This window comes from Microtus oregoni, unplaced genomic scaffold (assembly GCF_018167655.1).
Source record: "Microtus oregoni isolate MIOR12 unplaced genomic scaffold, Mior012 000064F_ref0000363, whole genome shotgun sequence".
Taxonomy (NCBI): domain Eukaryota; kingdom Metazoa; phylum Chordata; class Mammalia; order Rodentia; family Cricetidae; genus Microtus; species Microtus oregoni.
The window spans coordinates 3,107,478-3,133,396 of NW_024543874.1; the positions used below are offsets into that span (position 1 = coordinate 3,107,478).

The following is a 25,919-nucleotide window of genomic DNA, read 5'->3' on the forward strand; positions in this document are numbered from 1 at the left end:
GCTCCATATCCTTGTATACAACTTCAGAAGAACACTTTAGCTTTACCAGAGGCCAGGTTGATTCTAGGGACCCCAGGCCTCAAAAATACCAGAGGAAACACCCTACTGGATCTGAAAACTTACCAGTCATTAGAACTGTTGGCCATTTAGACCAGAAGACCAGAGAGGAAAGAAAAGCCAAGAAACAAAACACCCATCCCACAAAGACAAACACAGGAATCACACCTTGCCAAATAATCATGCCAAATCCAAATGACTAAATGTCACTGTAAGAACACAATAACGGAAAGGGCAGTATGGCATCACCAAAGCCCAGGTATCCAATGATAGCAAAACCTAAACAACTTAACACAGATGAAGCACAAGAAAACAACCTTAAAAATAAGTGAAAATGACATAGCTCCTTAAAGAGGAAATTTTAAAAATCCCTTAAAGAAATTGAGAAAAAAGACAAAACAAAAAATTGGAAGAAATCAATAAATCCCTAAAAGAAAGTCAAGGAAAAACAGAAAACTGGAAATTTTTCTACCAAGGAACCCAGCTATGCCACTCTTGGGCATATATCCAAAAGAGGCTCAATCATACCACCAGGACACTTGCTCAACTATGTTCATAGAAGCTTTACTTGTAAAATCCAGAACCTGGAAACAACCTAGATGTCCCTCAACTGAGGAATGGATAAAGAAAATGTGGTACATTTACATAATGGAGTATTACTCAGCTGCTAAAAACAAGGACATCAGGAAATTTGAAGGCAAATGGATGGAACTAGAAAAAAATTATCCTAAGTGAGGTAACCCAGACCAAGAAAGATAAACATGGTGTGTACACACTCATAAGTGGATATTAGCTGTAAAGTAAATATAACCATGCTACAATCTACAGACCCATAGAGACTAGGTAACAAGTAGGGTTCACAGGGTGCAGGGGTACCCAGATCTCCCTGGGAAGGGGAGACAGAAGAGATTTCATGAGCAGGTAAGAATGGGAACATAAGAAATCAGGTTGTAGGAGAATGGAGAAGAGAGTACTAAAAGAGACTACTGGAAAGGGGGGCATTTCAGGGTCAGGTAGAAACCTGGCATGAGGGAATCTCCCAGGTATCTACAATGATGCCCCCCAGCTATGGCTCCTAACAACAGCAAATACTGAGACTGAACTGGACATCTGTGACCAGGTAAGAAGACTTCAAGTGGAGGGAGTGGGAAACCAACCTAGCCACATAACCTTTGACTTACAGTTTGTCCTGCCTATGGGATATGCTGGATTAAGTAAGGATAGGCTAGAGACTGAAATAGTAGTCAAAGAATGACCAGTCTAGCCTAAAAGCCATGACAGTAGAGTAAGCCCACCCCTGACTCTGCCTGAAACACCACCAGACCCACAGTCTGGGTAGCCCAAAGTCTTAGGATAAAACCAAATACGACAAGAGAGGAAAAAATGTAATGTCAATGTAATGATGCCTATCAATATTTTGCTATACACATATATTGGTGCCTAGTCCAAATGTCATCAGAGAATATTCATTCAGCAATTGAAGGAAACAGATTCAGAGACCCACAGTTAAACATTAGGCGGAGCTTGGGAAATTCTGAAGAGGGAGAGAAAGGACTGTAGGAGCCAAAAGGGTCAAGGCCACAAGAAAACTCAGCAAATCAACTAACCTGGGCTCAAGGGGCTGGAAGAGACTGAACGGACCACCAGGGAGCCTGATTGGGATTGACCCAGGCACTCTACATATATGTTACAGTTGTGTATCTTGGTCCTCTTGTGGGACTCCTAACAGTTGGGAACAGGGGTTTCTCCAACTCTTCTACTGGTTTGGGGGACCTTAATCCTTTTACTGGGTCACCTTGCTCAAACTTATACATGGGGAAGTTCTTAGTCTTACTGCAACTTGATATGTCATGTTTTATTGAAACTCATGGGAAACCTGCCCTTTCTTAAACAGAAACGGAGGAAAACTGGATTGGGGAGATGGAAATAAACAGGAGTTGGGAGGAGGAATTGGGAGGAGAAGAGGAAGGGGAAACTTGACTGGGATGTGAAATAAATAAATTTAATTTAAAAAACGTTCAGTTCCAGTAAACTGAAAAAAAGACCTCAAATAGAGTTAACATGCTGACTTCCCTTCAAATCACCGCTTAGAAGCTGAAGTAAGGAGAGAGGGTTGTTTCTAATTTCACTCTCAAAGATGAATTTACGACTATAATTTTAAGTGAGAACAGAAAACTGACCAAAGGATTCTATAAAATTAATATAAGGTTTGAAACTTTCTCTTTAAAGTCATAAAAATCCAAATATTAAACCTCAAAAGCAAAAACAGTATACACACAATTTTTACGTGTGTGTGTAATATAGATGGGGATGGTCTAAAAAAGATCAGTTGGGAAAGTGCTTGCCACAAAAGCATGGAGACCCAACTTCAATCCTCAGTACCCACACTGAAAGGCTAGGCCGAGGGGTGTACAGTGTAATCCCAGTGCTAATGGGATGAAGATCAGTACATCCTGGGTCTCAGTGGCCAAGCACAACAGCCTATCTGGTGAGCTCAGAACAGTGGGAAACCCTTTCTCAAAATCCAAGGTAGAAAACACCTGAGGAATGATACTCAAAGTTGTCTCTGGCCTCTACACATATACCCATGCACATGTATGCACACAAACACATGTATCCACATATAAAATACTTTTTGAAGCTGACATTTTTGCTCAATGGTAAAGAATCTACCTAGTATACACAAAACTCTGGGTTCAATAACCGTAACTGTAAAAAATACACATAATTTTGCTTTAAGATACCTTATTTCTTTCAATAGTTCCACTTTAGCTGCCAGATTCTTCAGCCTGGTTCCTACACATGTCTTCAGAGTACTTTCTAAATTTTCTAAATGCTTAGTCAGATCCATGGTAGTTGTTTTCTCTTGCTGAAACAAAAAATATACTATACTATCTTAGTGAGAACCAATTAGGACACTGTACTTTGAGCATTCAAAGGACTGTTCAGTTAAAGACTCTAGCAAAATGTTAAGGATTTAAAAAAAATGTTAGTGTGAGAACTGAATGGAATTGTTGGACATCCAGCTAATACCAGGTCTGGGACCCAAGTTGAAAGGGATAAATTTTAAAGATGTATGCAACCACTACTTTTTTTTTTTTTTTTTTGGTTTTTCGAGACAGGGTTTCTCTGTGGTTTTGGAGCCTGTCCTGGAACTAGCTCTTGTAGACCAGGCTGGTCTCGAACTCACAGAGATCCGCCTGCCTCTGCCTCCCGAGTGCTGGGATTAAAGGCGTGCGCCACCACCGCCCGGCCCACTACTTATTTTTTATGAACTATGTAATATGGTTATAGTTTGGCTGATTTTCAGTTGAGGAGGGCTGGGAATCTAACCCAGGACACCTGTACCTAGAAGTAGTTGTTTGAAGGAAGTGGAGGAGGTAGAGGTGGTGGTAGTAGTGCAGATGGTGGCATTGGTGATGGTGGTAACAGGGTCTCACTATGTAACCCTGATTGGCCTAGAACTCACAGTGCTGACCAAGCTGACCTCAAACTCATAGAGATCCACCTGTGTCTGCCTCCTGGGTGCTGAGATTAAAATGTGTGCACTACCACATTCAACTCTTAGTTTCTTTAACATTCTCTTCTATTAGCAATAGATATATATTATTTTTTGTAGCAATAACTGGCCTGAAGATTGCTATACAGACTAAGTTGGCTTCATACTCATTAAGATCTACCTGCCTTAGACTCTTCAGTGCTGAAATTAAAGGTGTGCATGTACCACCATGCACAGAAAATAGACACATTCTTAAGAATATGAGATATTATTAGTGGGGCTTGTTTTGAAACATTATATGAAGTACAGATTTAACAAAAGACTAAATAACCAAAGACTGTAAAATAAAATGGTGCTGCACAATAGAGGGATTATGATATCTCTCTTTCTGGAATGTTTTGAGATTTTCCATAATTTAAAAGGGTTTGGGGGCTGTAGAGCTGGCTGCATCAGTAAAGTGCTTGCCAGACTAGCATAAGGACCTGAGTTAGATCCCCAGCTTCACTTTAAAGAGCCAAGCACAGCAGTGGCACACATCTGCAATCCAGCACTGGGGAGGCAGAAAAAAAGGAGGACCTGACTGGGACTTGCTGTTCAGTCACATCAGCATGTTCCAGGTTCAGTGAAAGGCTCATCTGAAAAAAACTTCAGTGGAAATGAGGAAAACATCTTACATCGACCTCTGGCCTCCACCACACACATGTAAATGCACTTGCATACAATGAACACACACATAAAATTGAAGAACATAAGAGAAAATATAAATGAAAAATACTTAAATTTCAAACAGCCAATGAAATCTAAACATGGTTAGCCTAAAATATAAGAAATTCTCCTTACATAAATATCAAAAGAGAATGGAGACAGAGTGACAAAATAACAAATAAAAACAGTAAGTACACAGATTTCATAGGAGAACTTTCTTCACCACAAGCCACTGACATACCTGCAGCTCCTGAGCAGTCTGTTCAACTTTCATTTCTAATGCCTTGTAATTTTCTAGAAGAACCTCTTTCTCTGTTTTAAGCTTTTCATTTTCTTCAATTAGTTTCTGGTCCTGTTTAATTTTTGCCAAGCTGACATTAGAGCCTAAATTAAAGTCACCAGCAGCCAAATTTTCCCTGTTAAAAACAAATTCGCTCATTTTTAAAAATATGCTAAGGTTGTTGGAACTCAAAAACTGAAATTATCGTGGACTTTTATAATACATTTTACAATTAATTGTGGACACTAAAACTACTGCCTAATTCAACATTAAAAACTAATTTAAGCTGTGCATGTTAGCAAAAGCCTGAAATCCCAGAATTTAGGAGGCCAAAGTGGATGCATACAAAACCTGAGACTACCTTCACCTACATGCAGTTTGACAGAAGTCTGGGCTACACAGTGAGACTCTGTACCAAAATACAAATTATTTTAATGAAAACTAGGTTTTATTAACTGGGGTATACTTCAAATACAATGCCTCCACTCTCTTATTTTCCAAATTCCTTTTAACACTATCAGTTCCAAAGAACAACATAAACAATAAACAGTTCTGTGTCAGTTTTTTCTTCTCCCTCCTTCCTTGCACTTTATTTGTTTAGTTCCTAAACCACCAGTAAAATCCATCAAATTGCTATGACATTGTGGCTTGGCTCTAAGAACATACTGGAACAAGAACAGAGGTTCTCAACCTGTGAGTCACGATCCATTGAGGACTCAACAACCCTGTCATAGGGGTCACCTAAGACCGTGGGAAACATCAGGTATTTACATTACAATTCATAGCAAACTTACAGTTATGAAGTAGCAATAAAAATAATTTTATGGCTGGGGGATCTCTACAACAAGAGAACTGTAGAAAAGGGTCACAGCATTAGGAAGGTTGAGAAGCACTGACCTAGAGAGATGCTCAGTGGTTAAGAGCACTGGCAGCTCTTGTAGAGGACCCTGGTTCAATTCCCTACCAGCACCCACATGGCAGCTCACAACCTTCTGTAACGCCAGGCCCTCTCTTCTAGCCTCTGAGGGCACCAGACATGCATGTGGTGCAGAGACATGAGTGTAAGCAAAACACAAACATAAAATAATATTTTTAAAATAATATGTTGGTATATTTGAATATCTAGTCTGGCTTTCTGCCTCAAGTAAATAATTAAAAATTATCTAAAAAGTGGCTCAAATTATGTATACCTGAGATGACAGATATGCTACTTCCTCTGATCTTTTAATTACATGGTACAAATAAATCGAAACAACATACCAACATACCATACATGAGAAGTATAAACAACTATTCGATCAGTTAACTAAAAATATAAGTTGAGGGTGGAGTTCAATTGGTAAAGTAAATGCCCTGCAAGCATCAGACCTTGGGTTTGACCTACAACACTACAAAAAAAGATGCTGAAAGAATATTTTTAAAGAAATAAACTCCTTACAGAGCAATTAAATCTCACCACAAGTTTTCACACCAAAGATCCTTAGGCATGTGAAAAATATCCTTAAAGCCAGAGGAAAAACATTTAACCTTTCTTCCCTTAAGAGAATGGGGATTGTATCCAGAGCCTTATGCATACTAGGTATGTATTCCACTGAGCTACCTACCACTCCAGCCCCAACTTCAAATCTTAAGTTCTGGGCTTTCCTTGAATAATTTTAATACTGGGTAATTTTTATTCTTATAAAGACATTCAAAAGAATTGGAATGTAAAGCTGGCAAGGGAACTTTAAACAATTCAAGAACAATTTTATTTTCAAACTGGTTTTTAAGGAAAATACTAAAGAAGAGTGGGACAAGCATTTGATGAGGGAAAAAAAACAGAAACTATGTAAGATCACAAAATCATAGGCACTATTAAGAATTCCAAAAGTCTACAGAGTTCTATAAAGGCCACTACCATAAATTTGAAATCAATTAAAATAATAAAACAGCACCACAGTTGTCCTGGCTGCTTTTGTGTCAACTTGATACAAGCTAGAGTCATCAGAGAAGAAGGAACCTCAGTTGAGAAAAAGCTGTAAGGCATTTTCTCAATAAGTGATCAATGGGGGAAGGCCCAGCCCATTGTGGGTGGTGCTATCCCTGGGTTAGTGGTACTGGATTCTGTAAGAAAGCAGGCTGAACAAGTCAGGGGAAGCAAATCAGAAAGCAACACATCTCTCTCTCTCTATGGCTTCTGTATCAGCTCCTGCCTCCAGGACCTTGTCCTGTTTTGAGTTCCTGTCCTGACTTCCTTCCATAATAAACAGCGATATGGAAGTGTAAGCCAAATAAGTCCTTTTCTCCCTAACCTCTTTTTTGGTCAAGGTGTTTCACTGCAGCAAAAGAAACCCTAAGAAAAACTAAGACAACCCCGTCTTACTTTGGAAATGTCACGTGATTTCCTGCATTAGTTTCATACTTTGCATCAAGAGTCAACTTCCCATTAAACTGCCCCTTCGGCCTGTTGAAGGATGACTGGTTTGATCTGCGCCCCCACAAGGGGATAGGGTTCTTGAGGCTCCTGAGAGCAAGCTGACTAGGATCTGGTTTCTTTGCCTCACAGACGTCAATGCCAGAGGTTAGTCTGCACTTTTCTGCAAATCCTTTCTTTGCCACTTCTTCCCCTATATCGACAGTGCCATACTCAGCCTGAGCAATAACTGTTCCATCTTGATAGGTTGCTTTAATTCTCATTTTTATTTCTTTTTCAAAAATCAAGCTCCCCAAAAATGTTCTGCCCTAGGAAAGATAAGGGGGGAAAATATAAACCATCCACATTAACATTTTCTCACTTACTGTTTCTATTCATTGCTCCCAAGCATATTTCTATTTTCTAAAATTTGTATACAGGGGGGGTCTTACCTTGTTGTTGACTTATAAAAATATATATCTTCATAGGCATGAATTATTCCAATGTTTGTGAAAATTTTCTTTTCTAGAAGTAAAGCTAGTATTCAACCATATTAATAAATGTTTTTTTAACATTTATTTATTTATTATGTATACAATATTCTGTCTGCAGGCCAGAAGAGGGCACCAGACCTCATTACAGATGGTTGTCAGCCACCATGTGGTTGCTGGGATTTGAACTCAGGACCTTTGGAAAGAACAGGCATTGCTCTTAACCGCTGAGCCATCTCTCCAGCCCCTAATAAATGTTTAATAAATATTAATTAAATATCCTAGAATAATTTTTTAACCTAGCAGATTGAACTATTTTGGCTCTAATTAAATGTAATGTTTTTTTTTTTTTTTTTTTTGGCTTGGTTTGGTTTAGTTTTGGTTTTGTTTTTCAAGACAAGGTTTCTCTGAATAGCTCTGGATATCCTGAAGCTCACCTTAACCAAGCTCTGGAATTAAAGGCATGAATCTCCACCATCAGCTATAATGATGTTCTAAGTAGCTTTCTTTTTATACAGATTTCTGGTACCTATAAAAGGAGTCCAACAAAACTTAAAAATACTTTAAAGGCAAAATGAGATACTTTGATTTTAATCAAAGAAAAAGAAGTAGAATCTCAAAGCACAAAACAGATGCCCACAATAACTCAGTGGGTAAAGAGTCTGCCACCACATCTGACAATCTGAGTTCAATCCTCAGAAGCCACATGGTGGAAGGAGAAAAATTCCTACAAGTTGCCTTCTGACTTCTACGTGTGCCATGCCACATGCATGCCCACACGTGTGTGTACATATACACACAATAAATGTAAAATAATTTCAAAATTTATTAATTAAGGATTTTAAATTACAGAATGTGAGATACTACAAATCGTTTACTCAAAACTCAAGACATTAGGAACGCTTGGCTATCTCTGTCTGAAGTCCCCATAAATATCAGTAACTAGAGTACCATAGAGGAGGACAGATGCTATTGAGGGAACTAGGAGTAACAGAAGCTGTGTTTGAAGCCAGTTCACTGAGTCCGATAGAACCATGTTCACAGAAGAGTTAAAGAAAAGGCTGATCCTGCAGGGACCTCAAGACTCGTATGGAGCTTGAGCGGCTTTGCTGAGTCCATTGGTGGGGCAAGACCTTTATAAAGCAGGAAGGGCTTTAGCAGATCTCAGTGACTTAGACCAGCATGTAAAGAGAGTTCAGAAAGGGGTAGGACAACCGAGAGGAGATAGTTAAAGGGTAAAGGTAAGGAAGAGGTCTGTCTGGGCTTCTCAAAGACAAAGGGCAGGATTTGTGTGGAGCTGGAGTTCCTGAGGAAAAAGGTGATAAAAGCCAAACTGTATGCTAAGGAGCTTCTGCCTGAGGAGTAGTTCACAGAGGTGTCCTTGATTAAATACAGGAGATGATTAAGACTGTCCCAGGTTTGGTAATCTGCCCACCACCACTCCCTCCACTCCTCCAAACACCTCCACCTCCCCAACCCCCTGCAGACTAAGGAGGATACATTTCCCTCCAGCAAAAGGTTATACAAGGGGTGGAGATGGTTTGCCCAGCCAGGAACTCCCCCCAACAGTCAGGTATGTTGACTGGGGAGGCTACAGACACCATGCTAACCCAGGCCACTCTGACCCTGGGAACCAGCAGGTGCAGCAGGGCCCCATTCACCTTTGGCCCTAAGTGGGTCTGAGCAGATAAAGTCAGGCCCACTGAGTTTATGAGATGTGGAGAAATGTAGGGAGGCTCCCAGGAAAAGCTCCAGGATGTGTAAAAGGTGTGAAGATTACAGAGAACTAATTAAGTTAGCACCTCCTATTCAAGCTTTAGACTCAACCCTGAATTGCAGAGGAAGCAAACTGTGGAGGAAGCAAATGATACAAATCGGTGAAATCTTTCCATGCTGTATTATAGCTTGCTTATGTTCTAATTTTGCATCGTCTTAACTGTGAACTTAGGAATCACCTGACACTTTCTGAGAACAAAATGACAACAGACATTCAGGTGTTTCACCAAGGTTATCTCTGTAACCCTACTATCTTATGAGACAGTAGTTCAGGACAATGCCTTGTCCTATTTATCTTCTGGAAAAGGTCTTGCTCTATAGATAACATAATGCTAACCCCTAAGTGTATTGCATATTTGGAAAGCCACTAAAGAAACAACCAGATAAAGTGGTACTTCTACCTACCTTACAACCCTACTGGGGCTGGGTTAATTCTTTAAAAAAAAAAAAGAAAAGAAAAAGTACCCTACATGCATAAAAAAGGACACTCCAGAGACCCTAGTGCTATTAAATAAAAACCCCAGTACCAGGAGTGTGCTACCTTCCTGTGAGTAATCACTGGGGACACTCCTGAGATCCGGTGACTGTCACTGTGATAGGGTAGCCTGTTTCTTAGCCACTGGTGGACATCTATCGTCAACCCCACCAAGGCCCAGTGATCATTGCAAAAGAGGGGGCTGAAAGAATTTAAGAGCTAGAGGAAGTGGTGGGGAGTGTTATGTAACACTTTACTGGTTAACTGAAATATTTCATTCTGCAAGAAGACTCCTTAAACAGAAAAGTAATCAACTCAAAATAGCTTCATGCCGGGCGGTGGTGGTGCATGCCTTTAATCCCAGCACTCAGGAGGAAGAGACAGGAGGATCTCTGTGAGTTCGAGGCCAGCCTGGTCTACAAAAGCTAGTTCCAGGACAGGCTCCAAAGCTACAGAGAAACCCTGTGGGGGGGGGGGGGCGGGGGAATAGCTTCAGGCTGTCACTGAAACTAACCTGATCCACCGGGACCCCTCCTGCCAGAGTAAGCAATAAAAGACAGTCCCTCTCAGAAGAGGAAGCAGGGCTGCAAAGTCTCTGAGATAAAACCAGCTGCCACAAAGACTCAGACCAGCTGGGCTACAAAGAAGACTCTCAGAAGAAAAAAAATGCAAAATAGACTCTGACATACAAACAGTTGCCTAGAAGGAAAACCACCCAAACTGATTCGTGGAGGGTTAGAGCAACTGAGGCACCTGGAAAAGACACTCTAACCTGTTGAGCTGCGTGCAGGCTGAGCACCATGCTCCATTTGCTCTGTCATGGGATCTCTATGTGGCGTGAGTAGACATCTGTGTTGCATCTCCCAGTAAAACAGAATGGAAAGGGTTTATCTGCCTTACAATTTCAAGTTAGATTAAACACTACAGGGAAGTTACAGAGGCTGAAACAGCCAGCAACACCACAATCATGCTTAAAGTAGAAAGAAACGAATGTCCCCATGCTGCATGCTTGCTCTTATGTAGCTATCTCCTGTACTGCATCATTCAAGAGACCTTAGCCAAGGATTGGTACTGCCCACAATTGCCTGAGTAGTCCCACATTACTTAGCAATCAAAACAGGTCCGCATATACACGCTCACAGAGCAATTTGATCTAGATAATTCCTTAATTGAGACTCTTTCCAGGTTATTCTAGTTTGTGCCAGCTACCATCACATTGCCTAAAACATAAATCTGACTATTTGTAATACTATTTGTAAAAAATTCGAACTACTGATATTTATGGACAGGGCTAAAGATCACTGAGCGGTGCTCTAGATTCAACCCCAGTACTGCCAAAACAAATCTAATATTTTCACAAAAACAATGCTAACTGAATTTCTGTCATATAAAAGACAATTCCTTTACATTTTTACAGAAGAAACCATTTACATTTGTTTTGTTCACTTATATATAAAATCACTTATGTGATCATTAAGAATGATTACTTACCAAATAGGAGAACAAATATATAATTGTTTTTTATGTGTTTATGCTCATTTGTCTGTTTGCTGGGTTGGTCTTTTGTTTGTTTGTCTGGTTTTTGTTTTTGTTCTTTTTTTTTCGAGACAGGGTTTCTCTGTGGCTTTGGAGACTGTCCTGGAACTAGCTCTTGTAGACCAGGCTGACCTCGAACTCAGAGATATCTGCCTGCCTCTGCCTCCCGAGTGCTGGGATTAAAGGCATGTGCCACCACCATCCGGCTCATTTGTCTGTTTGGTAAGTACCAGGAGTCAACCCCAGGGTCTGATCATATGAGGTAAGTATTCTACCGTAAACTTTATTGTAATCCTGAATTACTTTATAATTAGTATTTTTTCACCAAAATATACAAGCTTTTACATTAAAAAAACTGACATTTAAAGGTGCATATGCTTTCATGTATATAGTTTCAAGTATAATACATTAACAAAAGTATTTAAATGTGTGACTTGCCTGATCAAACTGGGTAACTTCTTGGCCAGAAGGGATCTGTAGTCCCCAAAGTCTATACTTCTTGGCAATACTAGAAAATTGCAGCTCCAGGGGAATTTCTACTATGTCAGATCGGTTCAAAATTTCAGTATTTCCATAGTCAATGTACCTCACCAGACACTAGAAAAAAAATTCAAAAGGCAAACAGTAGTACTGAACCTAGATTAGAAATCTGTTAACAAGACCTATAAATGTTACTACCTCAAGTGACTAATGCCTCATAAACAGCCTCAAAATAAAGAAAACTGCACTTGGGAGTAATTTCCATAGTCCCATTTGTTTTTTTTAACCCCTGATATTTTTATACAAACATGAGGATATAATGTGATCCTTTCTAATTGCTGATATTAAAATCAATCTAAATTCTTAAATTTAAATTAAAAACAGTAAAGCCTGTTTTTTCCACAGGAAAAAAAATTGACAAAATTAAACCCACTCTGGCTAGATCTTGAAGCTGACCAAATTCACCCTTACTTCCAGCCCTGCATCAATTTTAATTTACTCCTTCTGGGATTGTAGAGATGGCAAAGCAATTAAAAATGCTGGCTGCTCTTCCAGAAGACCCAGGTTCAGTTCCTGGCACCCACATTGTGACTCACAACCATCTGTAACTCCAGTCCCAAGGAATCCAACGCCTTCTGGCCTTTGTGGGCACTGCAAATGTACAACACACATACATACAAGCAAAGAGATAACTCCCATACACATACTTTCTTTAATTTTTAAAAACTTTCTAAAAGTATATTCTGAAGTTAATCATCATTTTGTGCCTTAATTTAAAATCTTAGTCAGTCCAAAAGGCAAGTGCAAAATATTTTTCAACTGTCAAATTATGGGGAAGGTTATATTAGAAAATTCAGTTTTACAAAGACAAAACAACTATGGCAATATTAAATGACATTTTTTAAAACACAAACCAATCAGAGAAATCATTAAATTGTTCTACTTAGCATTTATCAAGAAAAAATATTTTCCAAACACATACATTGTGAAATATATTTTAGGTCTAGAAAACAGATGTAGAAAAATTACTTAAGGAATGCCTGCAGAACTGTTTCCATGATCTCACAATGTACATTTTGCCCCCAAATAACTCTGCTGAAGAATCTTATCTCCCTTAGGAGGGTGTTTGTTGAGAAGAAAAAAAATAGGGTTGGCAAGAGTGGGAGGAGAGTAAGACAGGATAATGGGGAGGATGAATATTATCAAAGTAGATTTTTATATATGCAAGAAATTGTGAAACAAAATATATAAATAAATAAATCTTCCACAAGCTTTCAATGTAAGAAATAAAACAGATTGACACAAAAGAATTTATCACATTTAGCTTAAGGATTACAAATGGAAAACCAATCTTTATTGTTAATAATATTTGACACCAAATTCAAAATACAACTAACTTCAAGATCAAATAAATGTTCTTTTTCTATTCATCAATGTTAATAGGCTGAATTTTAAAAGTTATTTTACAATTAACCATTAAGAGTAGGACTTAAAGAGCCACCTAATCTGCAAAAATAACCCACAAACTTTAACTTCTATTTTTTAATTTTCTTATTTTATTAATTACTATTTATGTATATGGGTATTTTGTTGGCATGTATATATGTGTACCATGTGTGTACATGTTGCCTAAGGAGGCCAGACAAGGGCACTGTCCTAGAACTAAAATTACAGATGGTTGTAAGCCCATCATGTGAGTGCTAGAAACTGAACCCAGATCTTCAGGACAATCAGCCAGTGCTTTTAACCACTGTACCATCTACCTGTTTTTAGACAACCTGATGGTTGTACAGAAACTTAAATTCAGAAGAATATTCCTGAATCTTATCTAGTTTTAAGAAATTAATTTTTCATATTAGCAGGAAAAATTTTTCATAAATTTTAAGTTTATTAAACTAGACATTATCACTATGAATAAGCAATAATAGACTCAATAAGCACCAAGTTTCAGAATCAAGGGCCAGCAAGATGGCTTAGTAGGTGAGGATGCTTGGTGCTAAAGCTGATGACCTGAGCTCAATCTCAGGACCCAGTGGTGGTAGGAAAGAACCAACTCCTCAGGTTGCCCTCAGGCCTCACAAATGCTATTCACTGTGGCGCTCTTGTGCTCACATACATATGTGTGTACATACAAAAATAAATAATTTTAAAACTACATATTTTAAAAAGTTTTGGAACCAAAATAAACTTAAAACCTTAAGCCCAAAAACATGAATACATATTTCCTGCCTTATCATCACTGATGGTTTTTAGCACTTTGCATCTGTACCAACACTTATCTTCAGAAAACAATCCACCATAAATCTGCAGAAGAAAAAGAAACATTTGTCATTTTAATTAAAAGTACACTACGTAGATCAGGATATAAATTAGCACTGTGCACTAGTGTGTGTAATAAACACAGTAACTTATCTAATCCTCCTGTGAAGCAGGTACTTTGTTTATACCACTATGTATCCAAAGTCATAGCCTCGTCTTTAGCAGAACCAAGAGTCAAACTTCTGATTCTCGAGTCCATTATACTAGTCTACCTCTTAGAAAGTAAATTTTAAAAAAGACCAAGACCACCTTCTGGTCTTCTGGGAGAGGACAATACTCAGCTATCACAATCATGTACTTGCACAACCACATATGACTATACTGAGTCTGTGCAAGCACGGGTCCATCAACAGCCAGGCATATATTAAAGAGAGGTCCAGGGAAGCCTATGCCATTACTCTGGCTTTATCGAGGAATAGTGACTGCCTTTCAGTTATGTACCTACTAGTCATCCCACTGGGCTCCAATGCTCACACATACTTCCCTGGTTAAACTAACTGGGCCACAAAACAATACCAAAAATCATAAATGTGGAAAGGGCCAGGTGAGGAAGAGGATGATAGGGCTGGTATGGAGAGAAAGTAACCAGAATGTATTATATATGAACAAATGAAATTATCAAAAAACTAAATTAAATTTTAGGGCAACCTTCAGGACAAGAAAAATGCCATTCGATTTTTCAGAAAATTAGGAAACAACCTTCCTCAAGACCCACTAATACCATTTTTGGGTATATATTCCAAAGGATGCTCCATCATGCCACAAGGACATGTGCTCAACTATGTTCATAGCAGCTTTGTTTGTCATAGCCAGAACCTGGAAACAACCTAAATGCCCCTCGACCGAAGAATGGATAAGGAAAATGTGGTACATTTACACAATGGAGTACCACACAGCAGAAAAAAAAAATGACAGCTTGAATTTTGCAGGAAAATGGATGGAGCTAGAAAACATTATTTTGAGTGAGGTAACCCAGACCCAGAAAGACAATTATCACATGTACTCACTCATAGGTGGTTTTTAAACATAAAGCCAAGAAAACCAGCCTACAAATCACAATCCCAGAGAATTTAGAGAACAATGCGGACACTAAGAGAGACTTACATAGATCTAATCTACATGAGAAGTAGTGAAAGACAAGATCTCCTGAGTAAATTGGGAGCATGGAGACCTTGGGGGAGGATTGAAGGGAGGAGGAGAGAGGCAGGGAGGGGAGCAGAGAAAAATGTAGAGCTCAATAAATATCAATTTAAAAAAAGTAAAAAAAGAAAACTGCCATAAAGGAATGCAGAAATCCAAGGTGACTAACATGAAAGATCTTAAAATCTCTCATGCCCTACATGCCAGAACCCCAAGAACATTGAGGCTGCAGAGACCAATAGTTCCTACTTGCCCCTTACACACCTAGGAGCTAGAGCCAGAAGAATCAGAAGATATTACCTCTCAACTCAGCATAACTGTGCCAGCAATTCTCCGTAAATATTCTTTTTATTTCTTATTCTCTATTATTTAATCTCCACTCTTGAATATATATCTTGTAATGATCTCCTTTTGTTCGTATATTGCTCAAGTAGGTTTCAGTACTGTTGTCCACCAGTCTAATATAAAGCAGTTTCTACTACACTTTTCTCCCATATCTCGTATAATGCCTCCTCTTATTCTTCATCTTTATCACCTCTTCTTTTTACTAAATTACAGCATTCCATAGATATAACCACCTCTATTATTTGTGGACCCTAATAGTACCACAATTTTCACGTCCTAGTTACATTATACACCTTGATTTTTTTTTCATTTCACAATAAATCTAATATTGTGCTGGCTAGATTTATGTCAACTTGACACAAACTGTAGTCATCTGAGAGGAGGGAATCTCAATTGAGAAAATGTCCCTATAAGACAGTAGTTCTCAACCTTCCTAATGCTGTGATCCTTTACTAAAGTTCCTCATGTTGTGGAATACCAAATTTAGACTTTAATGATGTTTAATAAAAGAGCAAAAAAATTATAGTATGAATTTGATCCTGCCTCAGCTCTACTGACATTTGTGACTGGATGGTTATTTATTTGGAGGTGAAGAGCAGTACGGGATGTTTGCCATCATTCCCTTTGGCATCACCCAATAGATATCAGTAGCACCACTTCCAGTTAAGACAACCAAAAGCAATCTTCATTGTCAAATGTCTCCTAAAAGTAGAAGTGGAAGATACAAAACTCATTCCTGGGTTATAACCACTTAAAAATATACATTCTCAGCTGAGATAATATTGTCTCCATGGAAACAAAAAGTAGATTTGGAGAAATACAGTACAAGGGAAATCTTAGCTATTACAGTTGTTCACAAACCTCCTAAATTCCACCCTACATGACAACATATGCAATTTATCAATAGTATGATATTATAATATCTTGTTGGAGAAGTCCAACTAAGAAAAGATTAGCCAAAGATGTTTCTTAGGAGGAAATAATGAAAAGTCAGAAAACTTAGCCAAAACAATTGAGCCCCAGCTTCAGTGACAGACCTTGTCTCAAAAAAAAGTAAAATGGAGAGCAATAGAAAAAGATACCCAATCTCTGGTCTCTAAACAAGTACAGGCGCTTGCTCGCGCTCCCCCCACCCCTGTGTGTGTGTGTGTGTGTGTGTTGCCCTTGCCTTTCCCTCTCACTCTGACACCTTCTCCTCCCTCTCCTCTTCTCTCCTATCCTTCTTCCCCCATCTTTTTTTTTTTTTTTTGGTTTTTCGAGACAGGATTTCTCTGTGGTTTTGGAGCCTGTCCTGGAACTAGCTCTTGTAGGCCAGGCTGGTCTCGAATTCACAGAGATCCGCCTGCCTCTGCATCCCGAGTGCTGGGATTAAAGGCGCGCCACCACCGCCCGGCCCCCCACAGAGTTGAAGTAGGAAAGAGAAATCATATAATAAAAAAGAAAACACTAATCTAGATCAGATTTCAAGTGATATCCAGATGGTAATCAAGTTAGGCACAGACTAGGAGCAAGTATTAGCCGTACACATCTAAGACAAAAGTCTTACATCAACATAGAGGCTGAAGACGCAGCTCTGGTGGTAGAGGGCTCACCTAACATGCACTAGACCCCACACTTGATCAAGAGTCATCCAGATTGTAGCTTATATCACAATTCTTGACCATAGTTATTTTAAATTAAATAAATTTACTATTATTGTAGTTTTGGAAATTCTTAAAAATTCTAAAAAATCTGTCTTTCCAAATTCCAAAATCTGTAATTCTAGAATGTAGAAAAACAGCCATATGAGATGAAATGGTTATATGCAGAAATAAAGCTTACCTTCTTAGGATCAAGATTCCCAAAAACTGAATTAGCATGAGGACAAACTTCAGATAGTGAACAACTGAGCTTCATAATATCCTTATTTTTACTAATATTCTAAGAAGAAAAGAGAAAAAGTATGAGATTCAATAAATTCTGTTGGTATTATATATAATTGAGGATTCTACTAAGCATGACACTTAAAAGGACTTTAGAGCACTGGGAATTAGATCAAATTCTTGTGCTATCATTTTATAATTCAAATGAATTCTTAGAAGAAATTATATTAAGCTACATGAAGTTTAATAGCAAGAAGCTCAGATCACATAGGTAGAATTCAAATAAAGTTTTGTAGAGACACAAGAATAAAATATTCAGTGAAATCGGGCAGTGGTGGTGCACACTTTTAATCCCAGCACTTTGGAGACAGAGACAGGCAGATCTCTGTGAGTTTGAGGCCAGCCTGGTCTTCAGAGCTAGTTCCAAGACAGGCTCCAAAGCTACAGAGAAACCCTATCTCAAAAAAAGAACAACAACAAAAAAAAAAATTTGGTCCCCGCACAAAAAAAAAAAAAAAAACTAATTTTAAACTGAAGCATTAGAATTAGTTCTTGGAATCTGTAAATAAAGTTCAAGTATATCAAAATATTCCTGTCATTCACTATCAATACACAGACTACATAAATGGAAGTTCCTTTCAAAGAAAGAAACAAATAGATGTGGGGAATGAATTGACATACCGTTTAATCCCAGTACTCAGAGGCAGAGAGTCAGGCAGTTTACATAGTGAGTTCCAGGCCAACAAGCGCTATACAGTGAGACTCATCTCAAAAATACACACACGGGGGGGGGGGGGGGGGCACACAAAAAAAACAAAGGAAAGAAGGGAGGGAGGGAGGAAGGTAGAGAAGGTGGGAGGGAGGGAGGGAGGGAGGAGAGGGGAGGGAAGAAAGAGTTGTCATTCATCTGACTAAGAACACCAACAATCCTGAAGTATTCTCTTTCAAGTGACTTATCTGGCAGAAATCAGTCAGGGGAAGCAAACAACAGATCTTCACCCTGGCTTACCTCTGCTTCCAAATCTCTTTGTGTCTCTGATCTCATCTCACTCCCAACATCAAAAAGGTTTTATGATTTGCATTTTGGGAGCCTCAAGTTGATGGTTGGAATAATAAGTAGGTAAATTATACCAACCTGTTTTGATGAACCAAGTTTATTGGGTGACAACTGCATACCTTCTTTCAACATGCTGTCTATGGCAGCTTTTATACTACAGTGATAGGGCTAACAGAGATGAATAGCTACAACAGAGAATGTATGACCCATTCATTAATCATGTAATATTTGCTATCCGGTCATTTACAGAAGTTCTGACTCCCAGTTTAGATCATAGCTCTATTTTTAATTTTTTTAATTTATTTTATTCATATGTGTCTCTGTGTCTGTTAGTGTTAGCAAGAGCGTGATTTGATCTCCTAAAGCTGGAGTTACAAGCAACTGTGAGCTGCCTGACATGGTGCTAGGATTTGAACTAGCATCCTCTAGAAAAACAATGAGAGTAATAATTTGAAACACTAAGCCATCTCTCCAGCCCAAATTTATTTCATTTTATGAGTGTGAGTGTTTTGGATTCATGTATCTATGTGCAAAACATGTGCTTGGTGCCAAGGAGGGCAAAATTTGATAGTCAAAAGAAGGCACCAAATCCCCGGAACCGGAATTACAGAGGGTGTGAGTTGTCCCTTGGGTGCTGGGAATGGACCATGGGTCCTTTGGAAGAGCAACAAATGCTCTTAGCCTCTAAGCCATCTATCTAGTCCCCATAACCTGAAATTTAAACTAATGACAAAGATAAATGAAAATCAAAGTCTGGAAATACACTAACAAATACAAATAAAAAAGATGCAATATAAGAAGAGGAATACAAATATCTTGCTCATGTTTTATTATATTTGTCAATTGTGTAAGTGCACTTTCTTCTAGCATTGGAAATGGAAGCCATAGCCTCCCTCACACATCCTAGGCACATACTGTACAACTAAACCACATCCCCATTCTTATTTTATTTTTTTTATTTATTTTTTTTTTAAATTTATTTATTTATTAAGGATTTCTGCCTCCTCCCCGCCACCGCCTCCCATTTCCTTCCCCCTCCCCCGATCAAGTTCCCCTCCCTCATCAGCTCGTAGAGCAATCAGGGTTCCCTGACCTGTGGGAAGTCCAAGGACCACCCACCTCCATCCAGGTTTAGTAAGGTGAGCATCCAAACTGCCTAGGCTCCCCCAAAGCCAGTACGTGCAGTAGGATTCAATAACCCATTGCCATTGTTCTTGAGTTCTCAGTAGTCCTCATTGTCTGCTATGTTCAGCAAGTCCGGTTTTATCCCAGGCTTTTTCAGACCCAGGCCAGCTGACCTTGGTGAGTTCCCGATAGAACATCCCCATTGTCTCAGTGTGTGGGTACACCCCTCGCGGTTCTGAGTTCCTTGCTCGTGCTCCCTCTCCTTCTGCTCCTGATTTGGACCTTGAGATTTATGTCCGGTGCTCCAATGTGGGTCTCTGTCTCTGTCTCCTTTCATTGCCTGATGAAGGTTAATATTCAGGAGGATGCAAATATGTTTGTCTTTGGATTCACCTTCTTATTTAGCTTCTCTAGGATCGCGAATTATAAGCTCAATGTCCTTTATTTATGGCTAGAAACCAAATATGAGTGAGTACATCCCATGTTCCTCTTTTTGGGTCTGGCTTACCTCACTCAGAATAGTGTTTTCTATTTCCATCCATTTGTATGCAAAATTCAAGAAGTCCCATTCTTATTTTATTGAACAGGGTATGATTAAATATTTCAAGATAGCTGTAAACTCAAGGTCCTCTTGGTTCAGCCCCACAAGTACCTGAGATTACCATGTCCAGTTTGCTGATTAGATTTTGAAACAATATTTTTGATATATTATGTTAAATAAAAATATTAAAATGAATTTACCTATTCATTTTACTTACTCCAATATGGCTGCAAAACCTAGGTTTAATTACTCATAGGACTCACACTGTATTTCTAAAGTGATAGCACTAATCTAGAAGAATTATTTTAGTATATATATAGTTACTATATAATGAACTTAAATGTATAATTTGTCTATCAGTGTAGGGCATCATTAAGGGGCACATGTGTTATTAATACATGACACAGACACAGACCTACAACATGTTAGCACCATTTTAAAAGTATGTGCATAGCTGGAAAGATGGCTCAGCTGTTAAGAGCTCTTGTTGCTCTTCCAAAGGAATCAATTCAATTCCTAGCATCTACAGGGCAACTCACAATTGTCTGTAACTCCAGTTCCAGGGAATCAAATGTTCTCTTCTGACTCCATGAATACCAGACACACAAGTTGTGGACAGACAAAAAGAGTCAAAACATACATACACAACTTAAAAAATAATAAAAATAAGTACCGGGTGGTGGTGGTGTACACCTTTAATCCCAGAACTCAGGAGGCAGAAAGAGGCTGGCTGATCTCTGTGAGCTTGTGGCCATGGCCTCCAAGAGCTAGTTCCAGGACAGCTAGGACTATTATACAAAGAAACCCTGTCTCTAAAAATAAAAAATAAAAAATTATAGTGCTTAAGTATAACTCACCACAAATTCTAAATATTCTTTGGCTTTTAAGAACTTTTTGATGTTGTTAAAGATTTATTTATGCAGTGGTCAACCTGCGTGTGTGCCTGTACACCAGAAGAGGGCACCAGGTCTCATTACAGATGGTTTGTGAGCCACCAAGTGGTTGCTGGGAGTTGAACTCAGGACCTCTGGAAAGACAGTCACTGCTCTTAACCTCTGAATCATCTCCCCAGCCCAGTTTTTAAGAACTTTTAATCATATTCTTCTGTAGCTCCGTATAACTTCTATTTACACACTGTACACTTAGTCCCATCAAAAAGGAGTCCCAAGCCATGGCAAGTGTAGATAAACACAACTTTCTTCCCTCCCTTACCATGTACAGCTTGCAAAACCAAAAATCCATTGGTTGGAGTATATTAGAAAGATTCACCTCTTAAAATCTGAAACCAAAGGACTTTGGTGCTTTTGTTTTGTTGTTGTTTTCTTGTTTTGTTGAGAAAAAGTCTATGTCAGCCTTGCTGTCCATGACTCAAATCTACCTGCCTCTGCCCCTAAATGCTGGGATAAAAGGGATGTACTACCACACACATTTAACTTTGTATTTAAAACTGAATATACTTACCTGATTTTCAATCTGTCATTGACATCAGAAATAATTCATTAATTCTCCAAATTTTATAATTACATAAATATTTGTCTTACATTAAAATTTATGCCATTAGAAAAAATGAACAGGGTTTTCTTTTTCACCTCCCAGTGTCTTGACTATGGAGCTCTTCCTCTCCCTATCTTTATTCCTTTTACAATCTACCACCTTCTGATATGCTAGACACTTTCAAGAAATGTCTCTGAAATGGCACAGGAGTATAAGAATGGTCCCATATTTGACATATCATCTGATCTCCCCCACAATATAACTTCTAACAAAACAATGCTGTCCCAAATCCCAGCATGGAAGAGGGAAAGTGAACATGAAACCCCACACCTAGCAAAGAAGCTACTCAAAATTGATAGCTTCTAGGAAAATCAGTATTTTTAATGGAATGATACTGGATATATTAATCACATTCCTGAGCAGGAGTAGTCAACCAACACAAATTGAATACCATGGGTTTTTGTTCTGTTTTTAAGAGAAAGAGCATGAAGGTGTGTAGGTAGGAAGGTGGGTGAGGATCTACGAGTTAGGAAATAACAATATCAAAATATACTGTATGAAATTCTCAAAATAATAAAAAAATTAAAAATATTAAACAGGAAAAGCACATTAAAATGTTATTTTATAGAGATATAAATGGTACATGTAACCAAATTCAGACGTTAAATATAATTAATGTTGTTTTAAAACTAGGCTGCCCAACCCTCCAGCAATGGAACTGTTCACCTTTATACCAAGAAAATTGGGAAAACACGAAATTTCTGAGTGTGCCTTACACCTAGGCCAACTGAGAAAGTCTGCTGTGCGCCTTCTGAGGCCACCTGCTCATGCATCTACAACCCCTGCAACGTCAGCATGTCTGCTAGTCCCTGTGTAACAAACTGGTCCATGGCAGGATCAAGAACGAAACTTCATTTTGAATAGAGGTGTGGGTATGACGACAACATGTTTAATAAAATTCTCAAAGAATAAAAATGAGAAAAATAGTCAATGTGTTAAAGGAACAAAAAAAGCCCCACACACAGGTCAGAAAGCTAAAATCTTTTTAATCAAGTTTTCTTTAATAATAAAAAAAATGTTTGTTTTCAGGAAACAATCTTACAAAAGACCTCTAGATGGGGATATAACTTCATAAATACGACAGTATGTGGCTTCCTGACCCTACTGAATATAACTTTGAAGTACCAATCTTGATAATTTTCTTATTTAATTCAGCTGTATTACAAGCATATTATTCAACTTAGGAAAACTGCAAGTTGGGGTCATTTTGTCTTCTAAGTATGTCTTGTGCTACATGAGTTCATCAAGAGTGATACTGAGGCCGGGCGGTGGTGGCGCACGCCTTTAACCCCAGCACTCGGGAGGCAGAGGCAGGCGGATCTCTGTGAGTTCGAGACCAGCCTGGTCTACAAGAGCTAGTTCCAGGACAGGCTCCAAAACCACAGAGAAACCCTGTCTCAAAAAACAAAAACAAAAACAAAAAAAAAAGAGTGATACTGATAATGAAAACAAAAAATGCATTTATTCTTAACTTTTTACTTTGTTTTTGTTAGGAAAGGCATGGCTAGAAAGGGGAAGGTAGAAAAGAGAAATCAACTACAATTCTATTTTACCTGGGCCCAAAACGTCACTGCATCTTCTACATGACTTCCAACAACATCTTCAACTAAAATAAAATCACAATGCAAAACAAATCAGAACTTCATCATATCATCTACCTCCTCCCCCCCGCCAATATTATTTAATGCCAGTACCTTTATTGTAATGTGTATCTTCATCCATTTGGACAAGTCCTGAAAAACTAACAATTCAATACTTTGAATTAGATTTTAGTATCTATTAATAATGAAAAACTCTAAACCACCTATATTCAATTTTTTTTTTGTTTTGTTTTGTTTTTCGAGACAGGGTTTCTCTGTGGTTTTGGAGCCTGTCCTGGAACTAGCTCTTGTAGACCAGGCTGGTCTCGAACTTACAGAGATCCGCCTGCCTCTGCCTCCCGAGTGCTGGGATTAAACGCGTGCGCCACCACCGCCCGGCTATATTCAAATTCTTAAAAGTGTTTGTCCCTTATGGGGTTATCAAAACTCAAGCTCTATACTAAAAATTGCCTTACACGTATTTTCTCATGATTCTTATATTTGTTATGAATATATTGTAGTTTTTAATGTCAAAATGTATCATTTCTATCCCTATCAGTATCATTAACCAAACTTTTACAGATTTACATGTAAGATAATTCACTCACAGTTTGATCACTTATTTAAATCAATACTTTGGAACAACATGAATACTCTTGTGTGTATGTGCCTTCAAGTTTGGGGGGGGGGATGTTTTGTCTGCATGTATGTGGGGGGGGGATGTTTTGTCTGCATGTATGTCTGTGGACCCCATGCACGCAGTACATGCTGAGGCCAGAAGTGGGCTTCAGATCCACTGGGACTGGAGTTCAGCCGGTTATAAACCACCATGTTAGTGCTTCTGGAGGACTAAGGGCCAACTTCTAACAAACCTCGCTGGCCCAAGTCTCATCCTGGAGGAGGGGAAGTGAACCCCAGTCCTCTGGAAAAGCAACCAGTGCTCTTAACTGCAGAGTCCTGCAGCCTCCATACAAAAAAACAAAAACAAAAACAAAACAAAACAAAGAGAAATGCTACAACTGTCTGTGAGACAGGCTATTTGGTTTTTTTAAAATACCCTGGAAATTTCATTACAATATTTTAACTGAAAAACATTTCAAAAGAAGTGTTTAGTACTTTTCAATTTTATTCTAAACACACCAGAAATCACATTTTCCACTCATGAATCTTAAAATGATACAAATACGTAATGTATTTCACTATTCAATTCCAACTGATTTTATTTCGTTCTCAAAAAAGGCACGGAAGGTATATGTAACCAGCCTCCACCCTTCAAAGCTGTGGGGTTTGGGGGACCAGGGAGGTAAGAGGATTAGTTTGTCATCCAACTTTAAGGTAACTATTCTACACATTACAATACACGGGAAAAAATAATTTTTCGCAAAATTGCCTTTAAAACATAGAGTACATGTCATGTTTTAAAACACATTTTTGTGAACTTTTAAATTATTCAAGAACATCTACATCAAAGTTTCAAATGCTCTCAACTATGAAAAGAAAAATTAACTCATAACAGAAAATAACGGCTTATCTATAAAAATTTAAAACTTTTGATTTTTGTTTAGCTTAAGTATTTTTGGGTTGTTTTGTTTTGTTTTCCAAATAGTATCACAGAAACATCTTCAAATCAGGGATCCTGTACTACAGATCAAAAGGCAGTTTTAAAATTCAACTAAGAAGCTGTAAAACAAAGTTAGAATCTGTTTAGAGGAATAATTTCTCTGGAAAATACTTCTGTGTTTCGTTTTGCTTGTTTTTTGAGACAGGGGCTCTCCGTGTAGCCCTCACTGTCCTGGAACTCCCTCTGTAGACCAGGCTGGCTGCGAACTCATAGAGATCCACCTGCCTCTGCCTCCCAAGCGCTGGGATCAAAGACACGCACCACCCCTAGCTGGCCACTGCCAGGTTCTTAGTTTTAAAAAAAAAAAAAAAAAAAAAAAAAAAAAAAAAAAAACCTGCCGCTTGTTAACTGTTTTCTAGAATTACTTGAAGTCATTTTTAAAAGACTTGCCACGTAGTTTTTAGAAGCCGGAATGGCTGTGAGCACACGTGGACGACCGAACGGTGGGTCTAAATCTCACCCTGAAACAGACTAGGGAAGAAGCGGAAGGAAGCCCCTCCACACTTGCTTTCTGGGGGGCTCCTCCGCCCCTCCGGCCCTGGAAGGTGAAACCACCGCCGAATTTGCCAGAAGGGGAAGAAATTGTCCACACACTGGGTCTACCGGCACCTCACAAGGAAGCTGGGGTGCCGTCGAGTTCCTGCGGCAGGCGGCCCGAGGGCAGCGGGAGGCCCGCGGTGGGGTGGGGGCAGGGATAGGCCTCATCCTCGACGCGAACCCTAAAACTGCGACAGCGTGGACAACACCGCCCTGGAAATGGCCCCCCGTCACCCTCACCACCAGGACTACGACTAACCTCACACTTTCCGCCTCAGCCGGCCCAGCAAAAAGCCGCTGGCCCCACATGCTAGGCGCTCCACCCGCCCGCCCGCCTCGCAGGCCAGCCCTCGGCGCGCTTGCAGACGCTTACCGCTCGAGCTTCCGCGCCTCGGGGACCGCACTGCGCCTGCGCACCTGGTGCTGCGCCATGGCCGCTAGAGCGCGGCGGTAGTCCTCGAGCTCGGCGAAGCTGGCTAGGCCGCACACGGCCGTGCACGCGGGTCCGAAAGCCGCCCGCCCCTATGCGCTGGGAATTTATAGGATG

The 25,919-nt window shown here is 39.2% G+C and overlaps 1 protein-coding gene across 1 annotated transcript in view; it reads right to left on the reverse strand.

The window, feature by feature from the left end:
- The window catches only part of Stk31 (serine/threonine kinase 31), a 64,079-nt gene extending 38,398 nt beyond the window's left edge, over window positions 1-25,681 (reverse strand). The window contains 9 exon segments of the mRNA XM_041640561.1: window positions 2,802-2,926; window positions 4,503-4,677; window positions 6,904-7,262; window positions 11,650-11,808; window positions 13,921-13,995; window positions 17,317-17,415; window positions 23,188-23,240; window positions 23,329-23,375; window positions 25,632-25,681. Coding sequence (XP_041496495.1) covers window positions 2,802-2,926; window positions 4,503-4,677; window positions 6,904-7,262; window positions 11,650-11,808; window positions 13,921-13,995; window positions 17,317-17,415; window positions 23,188-23,240; window positions 23,329-23,375; window positions 25,632-25,681 — 1,142 coding nt within the window.
- Window positions 25,682-25,919: the final 238 nt, after the last annotated feature.